The 18,805-nt window shown below is 41.5% G+C and overlaps 1 protein-coding gene across 8 annotated transcripts in view; it reads right to left on the bottom strand.

Annotated features, from left to right (window-relative positions):
• Positions 1-18,805, bottom strand: part of ATP8A2 (ATPase phospholipid transporting 8A2) — a 347,593-nt gene that overhangs the window by 25,564 nt on the left and 303,224 nt on the right. For all 8 annotated transcript variants that reach the window (XM_054809745.1, XM_054809706.1, XM_054809713.1 and 5 more), the window contains 2 exons: positions 11,471-11,559; positions 5,667-5,771 (listed from right to left, as the gene is read on the bottom strand). In XM_054809745.1, coding sequence (XP_054665720.1) covers positions 5,667-5,771; positions 11,471-11,559 — 194 coding nt within the window. The remainder of the gene's footprint in view (positions 1-5,666; positions 5,772-11,470; positions 11,560-18,805) is intronic.

The raw sequence follows: 18,805 nt of genomic DNA, 5'->3' as shown, positions 1-18,805 counted from the left end.
CTTTTTGCTAGTAAAAGGAGTCTAATATCTTTTTACTAGAAAAGCTGCAAGGAAAAATCGTAAATATGCCAGTCACTTTGTTGTGTATGCTGGTGGAGAAATCTTGCCTTTGCTTCCCAGAAATGGTGTGAAGAACATCTGGAAAAATTGATAAAAAGACTCTGAAACCTCACAACCCAAAATACACCTCTCCCCTCTTCAACCTCATTTTACGCTCAGCTGCACTGGATGGGCCGGATTCAGATCACAGTCATGCGTATCCTGAGTAAATATGCTGAAGTCAACACATTCATGAAACAAGAATTTGGCTCCAAACATCCAATGCTGTTTAACCAGTTGAAAACACAAGACTGAGTTTGTTTCAAATAAGATTCATTGTACTTGCTGATGTGAAGGGACCTTACTGGCACGGTCTCCCTATTCAAGTTGTGGTAATTTGAAATGCATCAATAAAGAGACAAAGCGCTTTGAAATATAATGAGCCCAAGCCTCGTTCCTCTTGATCTTAATGAAAAAGCTTGCCTCTTCCTCAGGAAGCATGAGATCAGGTCCTCAGCTCATTCATGGGGTTGTTAAGAGAAAAGTTAAGTCTGTTTTACCATTTCTGCTTCTGTCGGTGCGAGGCTGAGGGCTCTGCTGCTCTCGGCTCCGTGCACAGCCACGAGCCTGAGTCAAGTTTCCCACGTTCTCCTCTTGCTCCTCCCCAGGGACCTGTGGAGTGGGCAAGTCTCCACGGGTACCTGTGTCAGCTCACTGATTACCCATCAGGTCACGCAGCTATTGAAACAACACGGGCATCTGCCCTCACCCACCAAATAAAACCGACACTAAGATAAGTAAGACGGCTCACTCTCGGGGGGAGAGCTGGTCATGCACGTTTCACTAAAGCAACAGAGTTAGATTTGGTGAGAAGCACTTAAATGAAAGAAAATCTCCACCAGCGTGTCTCCTTGTTGAAGTTAGACAGTGGAGAGACTGGGGAGCTGCTGGTTTAGGTACACTGGAAAACAGTTATGTGTTTTACAAAATGGAGATTAAAAAGAGGCGGCCCACTATCATCAATGGGCGTTTGAAAGCAGCAAGAACAAAAAGGCATATTGAAAATGCTGCGCAACAGCACACCGCAGTGCTTCCTTGTCGCTCCCAGCTACACCTCGCTAGTTCTGTAGTCGCTTCCCTTCACCTTCGTTAAAGACAAGACATTGCCTTCCAGATTTCTGAATAATTTGAATTTCCCAATACTTCAGTGATGCAGGCACTTTTCTGCCACATCCCCGACAGGCCCTTCACCTCCTTGTAAAGGATGTAAATTGTGAAAGCTACGTTGTTCTTCAGTGTCAAATAATCTTCTAATTCTGGCCACCAACTGACTAAAAACAGAACAGAAAAACAACCAAAGTAGTACTTTCAAAGGGAATTCTGGCAATTCCAAGACAGAGAAACCCTCTGAAACGGGAAATCTACTGTCACAAAGAGGGTGCTGCACAGCTTTGCTTGCTCTCCACTAGTTGGCCAGTGAAGCAATAAAGTGACATGGGGTTCCAAAGTAAAGTTTGCTTTGGTCCCTAATCAGGCTTTACTCCACCTGAACTCCTGCTGACTTCAATGCGAGGTTAGATGAAGTGAAAAGTGAATGAGGACTTGAAGATTTGGCCCTTTATGAGCCAAGATTTAGTTGTAAACTTATTTAAAGACACAAAAATCTCTGCAGCTGAACTCAATGCCACTTTTGAACACAAACCTGTAGAAGAACTGTTTGTTTTCTTTGTGTAAATCTTGCATGTTAACATGATTAGGTCTGCTGGGCAGGTGTCTCCACATGTCCATGTTTGCTTTGGCACACGAGCGGCCCCTCTCACCTCTCCAAATTCATGTAAATTTAGTGTTAAATCCTGCCTTTTGTTACATGAGAGTGCCAGGGAGCCCCTCTCTCCCTTCCCGCACTAAGGCTTGCTCACGTCGCGGCTGGGCTGGAGTCCAGCCCGGCACTGCCGGGTACCAGGCTGGGGAGGGCGAGCGCAGGGACTCATCTTCCACAAGCCAGCAGGCGAGCGTGGCATGGGATCCATCACCAGCCCCTTACCGCACGCTCCCTCCTCTGCTCCTCAAGCTATTTCTGGAGTTGCCAGTTTTCCAGATACTTGTTTCCCCTGATGAAATCCCCTACTCCTGGAATCATCTGATTTTGAGATCATCCCAGCTTCCATGAAAAGGTTTTAGCTGTCCAGATGAGATATCCAGAGAAATGAGAACATGACCCTTTACAGCTCAAAACAATACACTGGAGAATCTCCAAGCATCACTCTAATGTTTTTTGCAAGAGTTTTGGGACGCAGCTGTAGCACTCAGGGTGCTGACACTCTTCCCTGCGCAGAACAGATGCTCCCTGATCTACCACTTGCCGTTTGTTCCCTGCCATCGGTAAGGCAAAAATTTGCACCTGCTTTTTTTCCGATCGATACAAGCAAATTCATTTTTAGAAACTGCTCAAAGGGGCCAAGATTCAGAAGGATGTAACAAGCACTAGCGAAGACATTTTTTATTAACCTGGAAAAATGTGTCTAGCAAGAATAGTTGACAGGGTGAAGACCCTCTAAGACAGGATCTGCGTATTCAGCTACCAAGTGGCACGTGCAGATCCCCCAGCGCTCCTTCCCCCAGTGCAGGGAGGATCCAGGTGCTATCCTGCTCGCATTTTACAGAAATTCAGCTGAGCCACAGCAAGCTGTTGGCATCTTGTGCAAGCCTAGACGCACTCACTGCTTTCTGGGCTTTGTGAATTGCTTTCTGTTTAGCAGATTAATCCTAAACATTCAGATCTTGCACTTCATTTTTTGTCTAAGGTCTAGGCAATGATAAAAGCAATTAGCTCCCTAAATCCTTCTCTTATCTGTAAACAGGGTGTGATTTTTTTTTTGTTGTTTGTTTGTGAAAAACACAACAAAAATAGTGTCTGCTATGTGGGCCAGGAAAATAGACCCTGATGACAGCCAGCTTATCTTTCACAGCTGCCTGAACAAACCAACACCTCATGGGTACGTTTTCAGGAACACTTCCAGCCAAGAGCTAACGCTGTTACTTGAAGGTGATGGACGGATCCGTGCAGTTTTAATTTCCATTAGAAACGAGGAGACTCTGGTTACTTTCCCTTCCTGCATAATGTCACATCACAGAAATATCCCAAGAGCGATGGGGCTGCGGGCAGGAGGGGAGAGCAGCACACACGGCTCAGTGCTTGTTTCCACCGGCTTCAAGGAAATTTTTAAAAAATAAAGAACATGAACCAGAGAAGCTGTAACTGCAGAAAGTTCCCCCTCTGCGTCTTTCCCACCCTCACTTTTCCCTTTGGACAAGCACAGGATTTCTAGCAGGTGTGAAAGAGCCAGGAGACAAACAAAAGAGATAAAAAGACAGAACAACTCTGAAGAGCACTCAGGAGGCCACATCACAAGCACAGCACACCAGCTCCTAGCAGGCAGAGGCACTCTACCATTATCTAGTTCACAGATGGACCACCCAGAAAATCTGGGAGCAATTAGGAAGGAGAACAAACAAATGCATGGAAAGAAGGGGGGGAGGGAGAATGGGAAGGAGAGCCAGAAGGGATTCCTTACATCATCTCCATGCAAGCGTTTCGAGAATGAAGTGAAGCTATATGGAGGAGGAATGCAGATGAAAGAGTTTGCAGTGAGAACGCAATAAAATAAAAGGCTACAAAAACATGTAGTGTATGAATGAATGACAACATGGCCATTAAATTTATAGAAAGTCAGGACAGTGTGTAAACAGAGAAGAAACCCATCAAGCTCTTGGAGGCACATACGTGCACATATAAACAGATCGAATGCTTAAGTGTGTCTCTCACTACTGTATGTCAACCCGCCTCGCAACGCAGGGATCCATCAGGCAAAAAGCTGACCCGCTCTCCTCTCCAGCTGTCAATAGCTGGCACTAAATACCGGCAAGAAACCACTAATGCTACAAACCAATGCAGCTTTACATCCTGTGCATGGACAGGAACCACAGCAACAGCCAAGGGGTTCATATCAGAGCCGCGCGCCTGGGAACCGCCAGGTTTCTGCTGGCCTAGGTTCCACTTGCTTGGCATCAGTCTATCAGTCAGCACATCACAACACCAAGTTACACCTTTCTTGCCTGGGAGGCTGACCGGATTTTGGTACCAAGCGCTTTGGCTCCAACTGACTTCAAGGTGACTCCTCAGCCCTCTAAAAACAAGGCGCATTTTTAATTAATTGCCCGATTTTAGGCATGTTTGTTGGTTTTAATTGTAGCACAGAAGGTTGCCATTGCTGACCAGCGCTGCAAAGTTTGCTTTTTCTTTTTAAATGATTTGATGTGCGGTTTGCGACTTTTGCAAGTGAGCACAATTTATAAACTGGGTTTTGTAGGATCCAGAAGTCACAGCAGAAAAATGACTCAAAATAAAAACTGACCATACCAAGTGTTTTGAAGTGATTTTAATCAATAGCACTGTGTTTACTTTGTCTTGGCCTCTGAGAAGTGAGCTCTGGTCACTAAGGACATCTTATAAACACATTAAAGTTCACACAAGCATGGTTTAAAGCTTTTCAGTTTACTATAATCTTGGTAAACTCACTCCCTGATAATTTTCCCTAAAAATAGTGCTTATTAACTCACAAGTTCAGCTGAAAAAACTACTATCCGCTCGTCTTAGCAGCAGCTACAATATGGCAATTAGTTTACCTTAGAATAGACATCAAAGGCTCAAAGGATGACCCTGCCCCAGAAGAACAAAATCTTTTAAAAGGCCCATTCCACTCAGTTTGCTAGTTTATAAGGTTTGCTAAAATCCAGTTTAATGATCGTGTAGTTTCTTAGCAAGTCATGTGGTGCCATATTGTGTAAGGAACAGAAGAGTTAGTTCTAAAACCTTTTTGAACTTGGGGAGCTTTTCCGACCAGCTGATGCAGAACCACATTCTGAGACGGTAAATGAAACTGTTGGATGCAAAAGCCTCACTATGATTTTCTTTAGCTTCTTTCACAAGAGACAAAAGTTCCCACACAACACATACTCTCCCCTTACAATGAAAGATTCAATAATAGCAATATGTTCAAGTCCATATGGTGTGGATAGAAGGGAGAGGCACAACAAGAAACTGAGAACCCTGAAAGCAGGGGCCTGTAAGTTGCAGTGAAAAAAAAGCAAAAGCATAAAAAAAAACCCCTTAAGGTGAGACTGAATGCAGTTGTAGGGCACACTGGATTAGCCAGTTCCCCTTTTAGCTACAATCTTCATATCCTGAGTTGCAGACAGTTCCCTCCCCAACATGGTTATCAGATTGAAAATTTTTTTTTGTTTGTTTTGATGACATACAGCAAAGTCCTTTCAAAACCAGTTTGGCCCAGTGGCCAGGTAATAAATAGCACTACATGTTACCAGGCAGGAGACTAAGCAGCAGTTTCCAATATAGCCTCACAGCAATAATGCAGGACAAATGAAAGTGGAAGGGCTGATTTCAGTGGCGGCAACAGACATATATGAAAAGGAACAACAAGAAATGAGTAATACAGGAGAGAAGCCTTCTTATCCTGTCTGGAATCAGATTTGAATAGTGACTGAGAAATAGGGAAGAGAGAGGACAAGAAGGGTCTGTTTTAAACATCAGCATAGACTTGCCCCACCTCTTTCCATTGCTATCACGAAGCATGGCTTTTCCCAGCTCTCTCGTCTTCGTCTCCAACTCCTGAACTTGCTCCAGCAAAGTTTTATGGTAGGTATGCTTGGCCCTGTACCACAAGGAAAAGACAAAAAGAGAAACAACATAAAAAAGCCACGTGAACATTTGTTTTGCTACAAAACCCTAATTTTACCTCTCAGATGAGAAGCGCAAGGCCTTCCCTTGGAGGGTTTGAGAAATAAGGCACAGCATAGGCATGTCAGTTCAGGTTAAAAATACCTGGGAAATACTACATAAGAAATGAGAAGGACTTCAAATTCAGCAGAGCTTGGCTGCTTCGACACTCAAAATCTAACCAAGCAGCAAAGCTACGGGACTATGGAGACCTGACACGGCTGCCGTGGGACTGCTCAGGACCCGGGCATTCAGACAAAAGAGCTGGGATTCATTGAATATTCATGGTTGTAAAACATGATTCGACTCTGTCTTTTGAGCTATGCGTGGCACTGCTCTGAAAACCTGAGAGGAGTCTCAGATAATAATTGCCATTCAAGCCCCTTTATTTTCATTTATCAGTCTCACATGACTTGGAAAGGCAATTCCCTCCCCACTGAGCTTTCAAAGTGACAGTAACAAGACTAGCTGTGTCCTATTTTCCCAGCTTGGGGATTCAAACAGCAATCCATGTACCACACATGCAATCAAAATTTGGAGGGCAATGTCCCCCATGAAGAGACTTTGGCCTTTGTTTCCCAGTTTTACCTACTGCTCCAGTGTTACGATGCCTAAATTACATTGATATAAGGAGAGAATCTAGTCCCCTCTGTCGTGACATGTACAAAGCAATAATACAAGATGCAGGGATCTTTCTCCAACGGGCAGTTTTTGATAGGTTTCCTCTTTCGTGTCACTTAAAGGAGGACAAATGTCCCATGAGATAATATTGATTTGCATGTGACTGCACAATAAGCCTGAAAACAAGATGGAGCCAAGTCGGCCGAGACACCACTTGCTTCATGGCATTAAAACAATATTCTCAACTCTTGAGATGGCAAAAATTTCTTTACAAGTTTTATAAAAATCTTACATGCAGATACTATAATCTTTAAGCAATGATGTAAGGCAATGTCAATCTCCCTCCAGCAGAAAAATAATAACTGGAGTATATGTAATTAAAATATAATGAAGATGCATTTATTTTTAAAAAGCATGATTCTTATTACTCCTTCCATGGGGAATAAGAAACAAAGACCACAAATTTGCTGATACTCTTTTAGATGACAGTGCCTGGGTATTAATACTAGGTTACCCAAGTCCTCTGGTCTTTGTGTTGCTGAATTAGGTCCCAAATGTCTCAAAATGAGAAGCTAAAATGAAAACTACTTTTCAAAACACATCTGTATTTAACAGAGGAAAAAAGAGAACAACAAAAGATGAAGCATAGCAAAATCTGGAGATAAAGAGTATCAGGATGTACTTAGAAGAGCACCCTATTAAAACAAACCACTAAAGGTGTATGCTTTGCAAGGGAACACTAACATACTGTGACAGAAGAAATCAGTAGCAAGAATATTTTTAAAATGCATAGTGTTTCAAGAATCTGAGATTACCAATAGCTACACAGAAATTAATTAGATTCAAGTTCCTGTAACTAGTTAGGCTAATGATTAGACTGGTGTCCTCTTTGAGGAAGGGAACCTACAGTGATTAAAATGAGAAAGCTTTGAGCTATTAATTCTTATAATCTTTACAGCTGATTGCACTATCACACTCTGAGTAAATACATTGAAATTTTGACCTTGAACTCATCTCTCACCTTTTAAAGAGGCCGTACCTACTATTGCAAACTTGATGACTGAGTGTGTTTAGAACTTTTAAAAACCTTTATAACCACTTCTCCCACAACAAGAACCCAGAAATCTACAAGTTATTCAATCTCCCCAAGGTTCCATGTTTATCTTGCCATACACCATAAAAGATGAGAGATGTTTTTCTTTTCCCTTAGTGTGAATATTGAATTCAAAATTTAACAGAATGGAGCCTGAGCAACAAAGCCCGATTAGTGCAGCGCAGCACAAGGAGGCATTGCACTGATATTTCACAATATGGAAAAAATACTGTTGTCCTGAAGTTGGGGGTACTGAAATATTTTGTAAGTAGTGTGAAATGATGAAATATATGGGCTCTGCTGTGGCTGGGTATCCATAAAACAACAATAAACCTGCAGGTAATAGTTATGCATTGAGTCACTCCTTCACTTGGAAGCAACAGCATCCACAGAAGAGTCAGTAATCAAGCAGTTATTAGAAGGGCCTAAGCTAGCCTATCCACGCGTTTCTCCAAAGCCGAATACTAAAACAGGTATTACAATTGCCTCAGAGTCTGGGCTTGCTCCCATCAAAGTCAACTGCAAATATTCCACAGACCGCTGGCGGCAGGACTGGATACTTCATGGCTTTCACAACAGCACACTATTAACTTTTGATACACAGAAGTACAGGTAGAGGTCTTAGCTTTTACCTTGTACGGTACAAGTGGCCCTAGATGTGCAATCAGTCCTCAATAAATTATGAGATCTTGTGTTCGACGTCACTGTTCAGATGCAATTTGAGGCGTTACAAAAAGACAAACTCACCTTTCCCTCACACACTGGGGTATTAAGATCACAGATCGTAAGAACAGGCAAAGGGTTATCTTTGCATTTTGGGTGGCCCTTTCCCTTCCAAGCCAGGGGAGTGCACAGCTTCGCTTCCTTGCCCTAGGAGGATATTTTGGGGGTTTGGGAGGCCAGAATCTGCCAGGGAGAAGCATCGTTACATTCATAACCTTTTCTCAAACATGGTGACACCTCTATCTCAGCTCATTGTCCTCAACACCATTTTAGGAATCTTGTGCTCCTGCAAGCGTGTGCAAGGATGGGAAGAGGTCCTCATACCGTCTCTCTTATTTACACTGCGGAGCTGGCAAGTGCAACATGCTTCTTCCCCCACGGTAAAAAAAAAGTACATTTAGATTTTGGTAATGATTGGAAGGCTCAGGAAGTTTTTCACTGTAACATTAAGTATTGAGACACCAATTATTAATAAATTCTTGCCCTCTTGCCTAATTTTGCTGGAATACACTCTGTGTTTTTATGATTCCCACACAGCTTTGTGGCACAGTTATTTCGAGACTTCCTAGCACCAGTGACACTTATTCAAGTGACACGTGCCAACTGTGAGGAAGCATTCCCCTTATAAAGCTCTGTTCATTTCAATGGTAGCATGACTGGGGCTTTTATAAGGCAAAAACCAAATCCAAACCAAGCCACCGACTTCAGGGTAGCGGAGCAAAGTTAATAATGTGGTATTGAAGCCAAGAATTAATAATAAACTTCCTCCTCTTTTTAAAGAAAGTTTTCCACATTTCCTTGATTCACTTAGGGAAAAAAAAAGCAAAAAAAAAAGCCTGAAGCTGCAGAGAACATGGAGATAAGAGGTGCGTTGACAACTGTAGCCTGTGTAACAAAGGGAACATGTAAAACTAGCTCTTGCTTCCAGCATTACAAGTTTTGATAGTGGATGCAGCACAGCAGTTTAGAAACAAAGATTTGTATGGGTTTGAAATGCACATTCCTATCCCTTTTAACCTTCTTCCAGGCAAAAAACTCTGCACCGTATTTATGATTTTCTGGCAGTATTTTGTACTGAAATTAGGCATGTACCTTCTGGGTCACATTGATGCTCTTTCTGCAGACATATGCTTCATGTCCAAAAGAAACTGAAAGGGATAAATTCCATGACCATGAGAAGTCAGAGCTGGTGGAATTTTATGGCCAAAACCAGATTTTGCTGAATTACAGACAGCAACGTGGTGTAACCACTGCTGTGGAAATGTGCCGGCTGATTTCCAGAGGCCTTGGGCTCAAGTTTTAAATGGCAAGCCTCTTGGAAAGGAAACAGACCTTTACTCCTTCCATATGGCAGCCCTGATAGCTGTGTCATTTCATTTATCCTAGTTAAAATGTTAATGGTGTTAATTTTTCAGTGATAGGTTAAAAAAAAAAAAAGAAAAAATGAAGTCCTACTCAGAGAACAGATTTTTTGCTTAATGTTGATAGGAGCCTCCTGTTTAAAATCTGTTGGGAAAATATCTAGTATATCAATCATACACGTTTGTCTTGAGAGCTTCACAATCTCTGCACATTCTTGGTCTGAACCACTGAAAGGATTATGTCGCTGAGATTTCTCTAAAAAATATTAAGGAACAGGCTGAGTCAGTAACAGAGCTTCAAATGAGTAATAGCTGAGGATGAGCCTGCCTTGGTCTGGCATATTTTACAATTCCTGAGTTATTTTTGCCAAGAGCTGATAAGAAAAGAGGACTACTTCGGGACATTCAACTATCATGAAAACAATTCAAAAACTAAAGTGTAATCTTGGATGCCTAAATATATATTTGAACCCTAATGCTGCAAACAGTTCAGCTCCTGTTTAGCTTTAATCACAAGAATAGTCCCACTGACTTCTATGCAGGTAATTTTAAATAAAGCCTGATACAGGAGCAGGGCCTGTTATGCTAAATGAATTCTAAGATTTTTTTTTCCAGAACTTTAAAAAGCAGGTCATAGACACAGTATCTAAATTTAAACATTTTGGCCTCAGCTTTAGAATTTTAAAATAATTTTCAATTGGAGAAGTTTAATGAGTGTAACAAAAAACCCTCTAGTGTGCTAGACTATTAAATCATAGTTTGGCCTGAACAGAAATTTTACATTATGATACCTAGCTTTAATTCTAGCAGTGTAGCTCATGAAAATTAAGCTGAGGAAGAAAATAGGAAAACATTTAAGAAGTACTTACTGATTGGTAAATTTGCCTACTACCAGTTTAATTTAGCTGTGCTATCAACACCATAGGAAGAAAAAAAGGATTTTCAGATATACACATATGACCTGATTTATCCTTTTCTGCTGGTGTCTGAAACATGTCTCTGTGTGTGTAACCTTCTGGTTTTTCCAGTATTTTCTGCATTTCTCTGTAAAGAAGATTGGTGGACTTGGTAGTGGTATGTTTACGGTTGGACTTGATGATCTTAAAGGTCTTTTTCAACCTAAACGATGCTATATGATTCTAAGAATCTTCCTTGGCTGACCGACAACTCATTCCTGGAGAAGTGTGTTACGTGTTATGATGCTTTCACTTTGAGCCTCTGTGACAAGTGACAAACTAACCCATATTCCCTCTTCACTCCAGCTAGGATCTGGTTTTTTGCCCCAGAGTTGGAATGCCCCAAGTCCTCCTTGCACGTGGTTATTAAGTATCCATGTAATAAAAGCTTCTTGGTTGAAACATAGCTTTTCAAAGGAAAGAATGAAAGCTTTGGTGCTTAAGACACTTAAAAGCAAGCTGAACAGAATACCAGAAATTCTAAATGAAAACAATACTTCTGCATTTCAAATTGCAATGGTAGAGAAGGTAAGTTGCTTCTCTTTAAATCAAAGTTCTCAAAACTGCTTGCCTTCCGCAAAGCTTTGAAACCCCAGAGTTTTGAGAGAAAGGGATTACACAGGCTTGTATTTCACAAGGGTTGTTCTTCCTCTCTGGGCAGGGAAGGAAACATTAAGATTTTACTTCAACCACAGAGTGCAGAGTATTGCTCTTCTCTCGGTTAAGTCTTGGAAGACCCACTGTTGAAGGAGAACCTAAAGAGCAGCTGACAATTTGCATTCACTGAAAGGCTTCAAAGGTTTTTACACAACAATACTGGACTGGACATGTGCATACAGAATAATTCCTGTAATACCAAGAGGACTGCTTTGGGACTTACGCTGTCCATGCCACGTCTTTAACAAGGCACGCAGTGGGCACGAGAAACAAGCCAAACCAGAAGTATCCACATCTTAACACCATTCCAGCCTGTGAAGAAAAACAAACAAACAAAGCATTAGTATTTTCAAGCCATTGCATGTTAAGTGGTTGTTTACAAGGAAAAGGTAGAGTGATGGCATCAAACAGGTACTGCATCCACGATCTGGGTGACGTTGAAATTTGGTTGTGGTGGCAATTCTCATCAACTCCTAACAGAAGTTAGGCCAATAACTAAAAAACAGCAATGGCATTTCTCATTGCTATCATTCCTTATGATCTCAAATTTCTTAGAAGTTTTTTAAAAAAAAAAAAAAAAAAATCAAGCGTTTTGACCAAATCCTTCACTGATACTAATTTGTGGATCCCAGACACACACATTTTCATCCATGGAAAAAGAGCAACGCAAGCATATTTAGCTAGCACTTTTGACTATCTTTTACGCCCTTTGCTGACTATCTTTCTACCAACTGTTCTAGAACTCTGAGCAGCATCAAACTGACATAAAAAAACCCCAAACATTTCTTACTGAGATGTTTCAGTGATATTCCACTTAAATACAGCACTTCCTGTTCAAACTACTGCTGCCTGAAACCCTGGGTGGGAAAGATTCACTCCTGTCCCACAAATGGCTTTTTTTTTCTTTTTTTTCTTTTTTTTTTTTTTTTTTTTTTAAAAACAAAGAGCTCAAAGTTTATATTTGCATTTTCCTCATTGTTGTAATGCTTGAAGAAAAAGCTTGGTAGGATTTGAGAAGGAAGATATCTAGAAGCCCTGCAAACCCCAGTGTACACACATAGTGCCTCATCGTTGTAGCACACAAGAGAGCAGCAGCCCGCAATGCTGAAGTGTCAGGGCATTTTACGGACAAAGTTGAACTACAGAACATGGAACCAAACAAAACGTCTACTAGGCTTTGAAACGCATTGTGAGAAGACAAAATTTGTAATTATACGCTTTGCAAGACAAATGTGGTTGATCACAACAGAAGAAACTTCTACCGCTCACTACAGCGAAGCTTTAAAACTGAGAAAAGCCGTCACACTGCGTTGCCGGGACATCTACCAGTAGCACCCAGTACCTTCTCCTGGTGTTGATCTCTGTTTAAAGTTGTCTACCTCCCAACTCAGTCGTATTTAGCAGCAACTTGCCCTTGGATTACCAAGGAGTGAGTGCTTCCAAAAGTGTTTTTCACTTGTGAATGTTAAAACCTCCGTGCCGTTGCTTGACCGACGGATCAGTGGTAAATCTTGTACTGAAACTAAGAGCGAGCTAGACTGTGCTAAAACATTTATGGACACTTTGCCACCCACACAGACAGTAAGCAAACACATTCCAGTCCCAGAATCAGCTCTCAGTTATTTGTGAGTCCTCATGCCTCCTTTTGCATGAGAATGCCAGAAGCATATGGGCAGTTTTGATCTATGCTTATTTAAGGAAAAGGATGTGCAGGAATAAGAGGGCAATCATAACTTTATTGTTAGCCAAAGAACTGAACTGTAATAACACAGTGGCAAAACATAATGAGATTTATCCTCATGCTTTGCTTTTCTTCGGCTGTGACCCTGCAAGTGCTAGCAGTCTAATCACGTCAGCATTTCCACTGACCATCCTTCCATTGCCTGTGCTAATAAAGGCTAAAAAACGGCCAGACTATCCTATATACATTTTCTGCTATTTTTGCTTCAAATATTTTACGTTCTGCTTTTTGGTTTTCTAGCTGAAAGCAACTCGACACACTTTCAAAGTGTAGAACAATCTGAGTGTTCAGTAGGAGTTTAAATGCTGCTATTGTTATTATAAATGTTGACATCTCAATCAATGGCTATAAATTTGGACAGCTCTCATGTTAAGCTCGACACCAAAAAAACCCCTCCAGCCAAATAATTTTTGCCTGCAATTATGCATTTTACTCGAGTATTATTCTGTCCAAAAACTGCACCATAACAGTAAAACTATTCATCTCATCTGAACGCTGTCAGACACTTATTTTACTACTGCCAAGTCTTTTTCCACACAACCCTCTCTAAGATTTTACTCCATTCCTGAGCTCATCTGGAAGGTTTGTTCCCTGCTCCTCTCTAGTTTCCTCCAGGAGTTATATGGCTGCTATGCTGCATGACAGTGACCTGGTCCGTGTTGTCTGCCCAGCTCTGCCTCTGAACTCTGCCTCCTCTCTGGCAGGGTCACCCCATCTGCTCACAGGACCGGAGCTCCTCAGCCGAGGATTCACTGGAAACCACCTAACATGTTCTGGGGACATCCACAGACAACATTTTTAGGGTATTCTTCAACTTGTGGGATAGAAGGCTAGGTTATGAACAGAAGCTATAGTAAGAGCACCTATTATCACAACAAAGCCTTCCTCAGGCTTCACAGCTGTTGCTGTGCTCCATTCCAGTTGTTCAGCTATTCATGACAGCAGTGAAGACAGTACTGCGACACATCTTCAGTGAAACACGGCATTTCCGTACCCGGTCCCAATGAGTAACACCCTTCAGCTATCAGTTATCTCCCCCAGATAAGGAAAATAGAGCTACTAAACAGGAATCACCATCATTATTTTTTTATTTTTAAAATGATCACAGAGGAGGAGAAATAGTTTGCTTTTTAAACAAATTCAAAATTTGACCAGCTCTGTCATCACACAGGCCTCACGATATGCAACCAAGTCATTTTTATTCTGTCTACTGATGTAAACATTAGTGACTAGCAGATCCAAAGCCAACTACCAGAAGCCATTAATCACACGGCACCCCAAAACCACTTGAGACTAATGCAAGTCCTCCAGCTGAAGACACTGCAGCTCAGACAACTGCCTTCCAAGCGCTGACCAGGCTGTCACAGTAAAATGGCTCGTTTTAGAGGAGTGGTAACATTTGTCAAAATGAAAGACTGGGAACAAGAGAAGAAAGAAAAACTCAGCTCCAGTTATTTCACAACTGAGAAGCAAACAATTTAGGTCCCAATATCTTTAACCTGTTGTAAACTGGTTTTGTAAGGGTGGGTACGTACTTTCTTTTAAACACAGTAAAAAAAAGTAATCATACTGGCTACTCAGAATGGCTAGGAAGATCTGCTCTGTACTATTATTCTAGAAAGCCTAGGTTAAGGGGGTTTCTTGTTGTGTTTGGTGGGGGGCAGGATTTGTTGTTGTTTTAAATCAAGGACATGCTCTACACAATGTATCAAATATGGAATAGATTGTTTTAAAAAAAAATCTTAAATTGCAATACAGAATGCATTTCAAATTCTCTTCTCCATTTTACTGTTCTTAGTATGCAAATAAGCATCATTCACAGTTTGACTGTTCCACCAACAGGTGGTGCCGCTATTTTCAACAGCAACCTCCAAGGAGGACAACAAGGCCCGAAGTGCCCGGGGCTGGGAAGCCACATATCCAGACAGTTTTGGTATTCTTGTCACAGCACGGTTAAAGAACAACTGGGAACCAGTAAATGATTCATACAAACCAAACAACAGTCTCAATCATCTTATATTATTCAAGAAAAGTGAGACAAAATGTAAATTCGTATTTTGAATAACAAAAGCTTTTTATTACTTCTTTTCCTCATATATCCATGCATTCTAACTGATAAAAAATGAACAGCAAAAGCGTAAGATCACAACGGAAACAGATGGCTTTATATTTACAGTGCAACAAAAATTATTACTGGAAGTGTGCCTGGATCCTGACCATAGCGCTCTCCACGAGGCGTGGATAAGGATCCAATAAGCTGCTCAATTATAGTTTCATATTCATTCGATTCCAGCTTTATACACTAGGGATCCAAGTCCCTTGCAGCCAGGTGATCATAGTCAGATCACTTTGGTTGCCACTAGTCAAAGGTGAACGATAGCATGGCACTGCCTTTGGCAGCCCTGGGGAAAGGACAGAGGGAGAAGATGCCCACAGGATCGCGAGGGATTCACATATGGTAACAGCACAAGAAACGTTCACTGCCATCACCGAGATACTATCGATCTAGACATCTATGACACCCAAGGACCCAGCTGACAAGAGGCACGCGGCTGGAGCTGCAAGTGCAACTCTTGGAGCCTTGGCCCTGCTGCTCCATCCGCATTGCCTCCCTAACCAAAGCAGAATGCAGCACATCACCAGCCAGCAGTTAGCCCCACCTTAAGGTAGTCAACTGAGGTGCACTAGGTAGACATCTCTGCCAGTACCTCTCCTCCATCGCTTCCAGACCAGTGGCTTGGTCTGAGCACACCACCCGAAAAGGGCTCAAGCTGGGGCAGGGGAATCCTGGTTGGTCACTCTGCTCCCATCCCATGTTAGGCAAGTCACTTGGAAGCGTGTCTTATTCAGTCCACGAGGACAGTTTTCTTCAAAGCCTGCCTCAGCCGATCGCTCTGAGGTGCTACTCCCCAGGTCTCAGTCTCAGCCATTTTCCCCACCGATGACAGGGTGCTGCTAGCTTGGGCAAACAATCCCGCTCCATTTAGCCTGAAGTCCCAGTGCCTCACCAGACGGCACGGGCTACGGACAAATTATTCTTCTCCATAAGAAGCTCAGGCACTACCGCTGGGACACGTCACAGCAATGCTCCTACTTTACTCTGGAAACTCCCAGATTCCTGGGAAGGACTGCCTTTCGTTTGCTCTGTAGGTTCAGTAGGGCTGATTCAGAAACTGCTTTAAAGGTTTAGGAAATATTTTCAGTGGAAAGTAAAACACAGTCTACCCCTGCATGTTCTGGGTCCTCTTAAGACTGAACGTTTCAGTGCCAGCACTGGGTAGTTTTCTGCTTTCAAGAGACATGGAAGTTTAATCTTGAAAGGGCAAAAATATTAAATCCTTATCAACGGAGTGGCTGAGTAGATCTTAAGGAGACATAGGACTTGTCACATACTAACACTGTAAGCACATCATGCAACAACTGGAAGATACTGTGTCATAAAGCAATCCATTTTCCATAAATTATTCCAAAAGCATCAACTAGCAATGGCTTTCTCTCACTTTAAATGATAAACCAGCATTTGTTAGATTCAAACCCTCCTCCTATTTCTATTAGCTTATACGGAATAATCAGTATCTCCACCCCATGCTGTTATACTGTACAAAATAGACAAATTCTATTATAATTACTGTGTTATACAAGATCCTTAAAGTACTACAAATACCAGACCCACCTTAAAGATCATATACATTAAAACCCAAGTGCAGAGAGATGACAGGGCTTGCTCATGGTCACACAAATCAATTGCAGAGCTGGGCAGATTGCCCAAGTACCTCAATTAAATCATAGTACACAGAGACTGAGCCTACTGGAGCCCGAGTATGAAATATAAACAATATCCAAGAATGCAGTCTGAAGGTCTCCCTGTGCACGTTGGAACCTAATCCAGCCTCAACATGAGCCGGTGCTTAAGAACTTTTTCCTCCAATGCAACTATAGCCAGCTCCATGCTGGGCAGATATACTAGATTCAGGGCTGACAAGTGTCATCAACAGCTTTACCAGCTCCCTCTTCGACAGGCACCTTGGCTGGGAATGTGCCTGAAGAATAAACCCTTTGGGTTAGTGGCAAAGCGTTCAAAAATGAGGCAGAAGAATTTGACTTCCGCTCCTGCTTACACCACTGGGAGTCAGGAGTACCTCAAATGAAATCAGCAGAGCTCTACCACTGAAAGGTTGGCTGGTTATTTCCATGTCTGAAATAAAGATGTGCAATGTTTTCCATAATGTAAGAGTTTTCATTCTAAAATGACTCAGATGAAAACAATGACCTCACTGGCTGGCTGGATTTAACACAATGACACATTGGTCCAGTCTCAAACCTATTTCCTCCTTCTCCCAGTCTCCACTCATACAGCCATATCCCCTTGGGAGCAGTAAAAGGAGGAAAGAAAAAACTCAGATACCTCACTCAGTTATTTCACCCCTTTTCCTCAATTTTGCCAGTCATACTTAAAACCATATGGAAGTCTAGAGTAAGAAATCCATCCACTGTCTAGATTCCAAGACAGGGTTATCAAGCTTATTGGTAATTTTAATGTAATACCTGGATATAAATGTAGGGAGGGATGACAGGAGCAGTACTTTGAGCAAAAAGAAAATGCCAACACGATATCACAGAGGCATATATTCAGCATTCCTAGTAAAGCTCAAGGTATTTTGAGATACAGGTCCCAGTTGCTAGTTATGATGGTTAAAAGAAAGCATGAAGATACAAACTAAAGTACAGAAAACTCAGAAAAATATAATAGCAACTCAAAAAAGATAAAATTCTTGCTTGAAATTCTTTCAGGATGAGAAAATTCCAGGAATTGGCAATACAAAGCTACAAAACCAAAAAATTAGTACCTTTAAGGGGAACACCCCCACCCCCCCCCAAACTCCAACAAACCACAAACCCCAAACTTAGCATCTTCAAGGGGGAAAAAACCCCCTCCAAACAACTCCACAAACTGCCATGATTTTGGAGAAACTCGTTAGAGCTGTAACACCATAGGAGCACAGTGAAATCCTCAGATCCTCTACTCCCTTTTATTTTCTTGTTAGGAACTAATTTTCCATAATGGAGGAATACAGCAAGGCAGCAACCTATTTTTATTTTATTTCTTAATGCAATTTACAGAAATATTTGATACATAAATGAATATATCATTGGCCAAATGTGTCCCAAATGGCGTTAAAAGCTCTGTTTTGTGTTAACTAAAACCACATTCTACATATGCAGCCTTGCCTAAGAAAAAATTGCTATATCTCATTACTTAATTAGTATACAGCACTACCAATTGAACAAGGAGCCTGCCCATGTTACTCTCCATGATTAGTCTGACAGCAGAGAATTAAGAAAATTAATCAGATGGTATTTTAATTTGATTTTATGGTTCAGTGGCAATGTAAACTCTGATGCAATTTCATACAGCCTATCATTTCTTTTTCATTATTGGTTACATTAAGCTCAACAAGAAATGTAAATGAATATTTCTTCAAAGTCATTTGGAGAAGACTATTGGTTAAAAATTAGTAGTGAAATCATGCTCAATGTAAATGGATGTAAGTGGATTCCTGAAATTTTATTAGACAGCACGGATCTCATTAACCAAAGAACCTTCTCCTTAAAGTGAATGAAATACCTCAGTAAATCTTTAGCTAAAAGGCACCTGGCGCTAATTATTCATCCTGGTTAAAACAATCTAAAAATATAATTTTATATTAGTCTGAGCTCCTCAGCACAAATTAACATTACTGAATAGAAGTTATTCCTTCCTTTACACACGTTCTTGTAGACCATGAACACCTTAAAAAAAACCCCAAAACCTGATGC

The sequence above is a fragment of the Grus americana genome, chromosome 1 (assembly GCF_028858705.1).
Source record: "Grus americana isolate bGruAme1 chromosome 1, bGruAme1.mat, whole genome shotgun sequence".
Classification (NCBI taxonomy): Eukaryota; Metazoa; Chordata; class Aves; order Gruiformes; family Gruidae; genus Grus; species Grus americana.
Note: the sequence above shows the minus strand (reverse complement) of the source record. Positions and strands in the feature narration are given on the sequence as shown.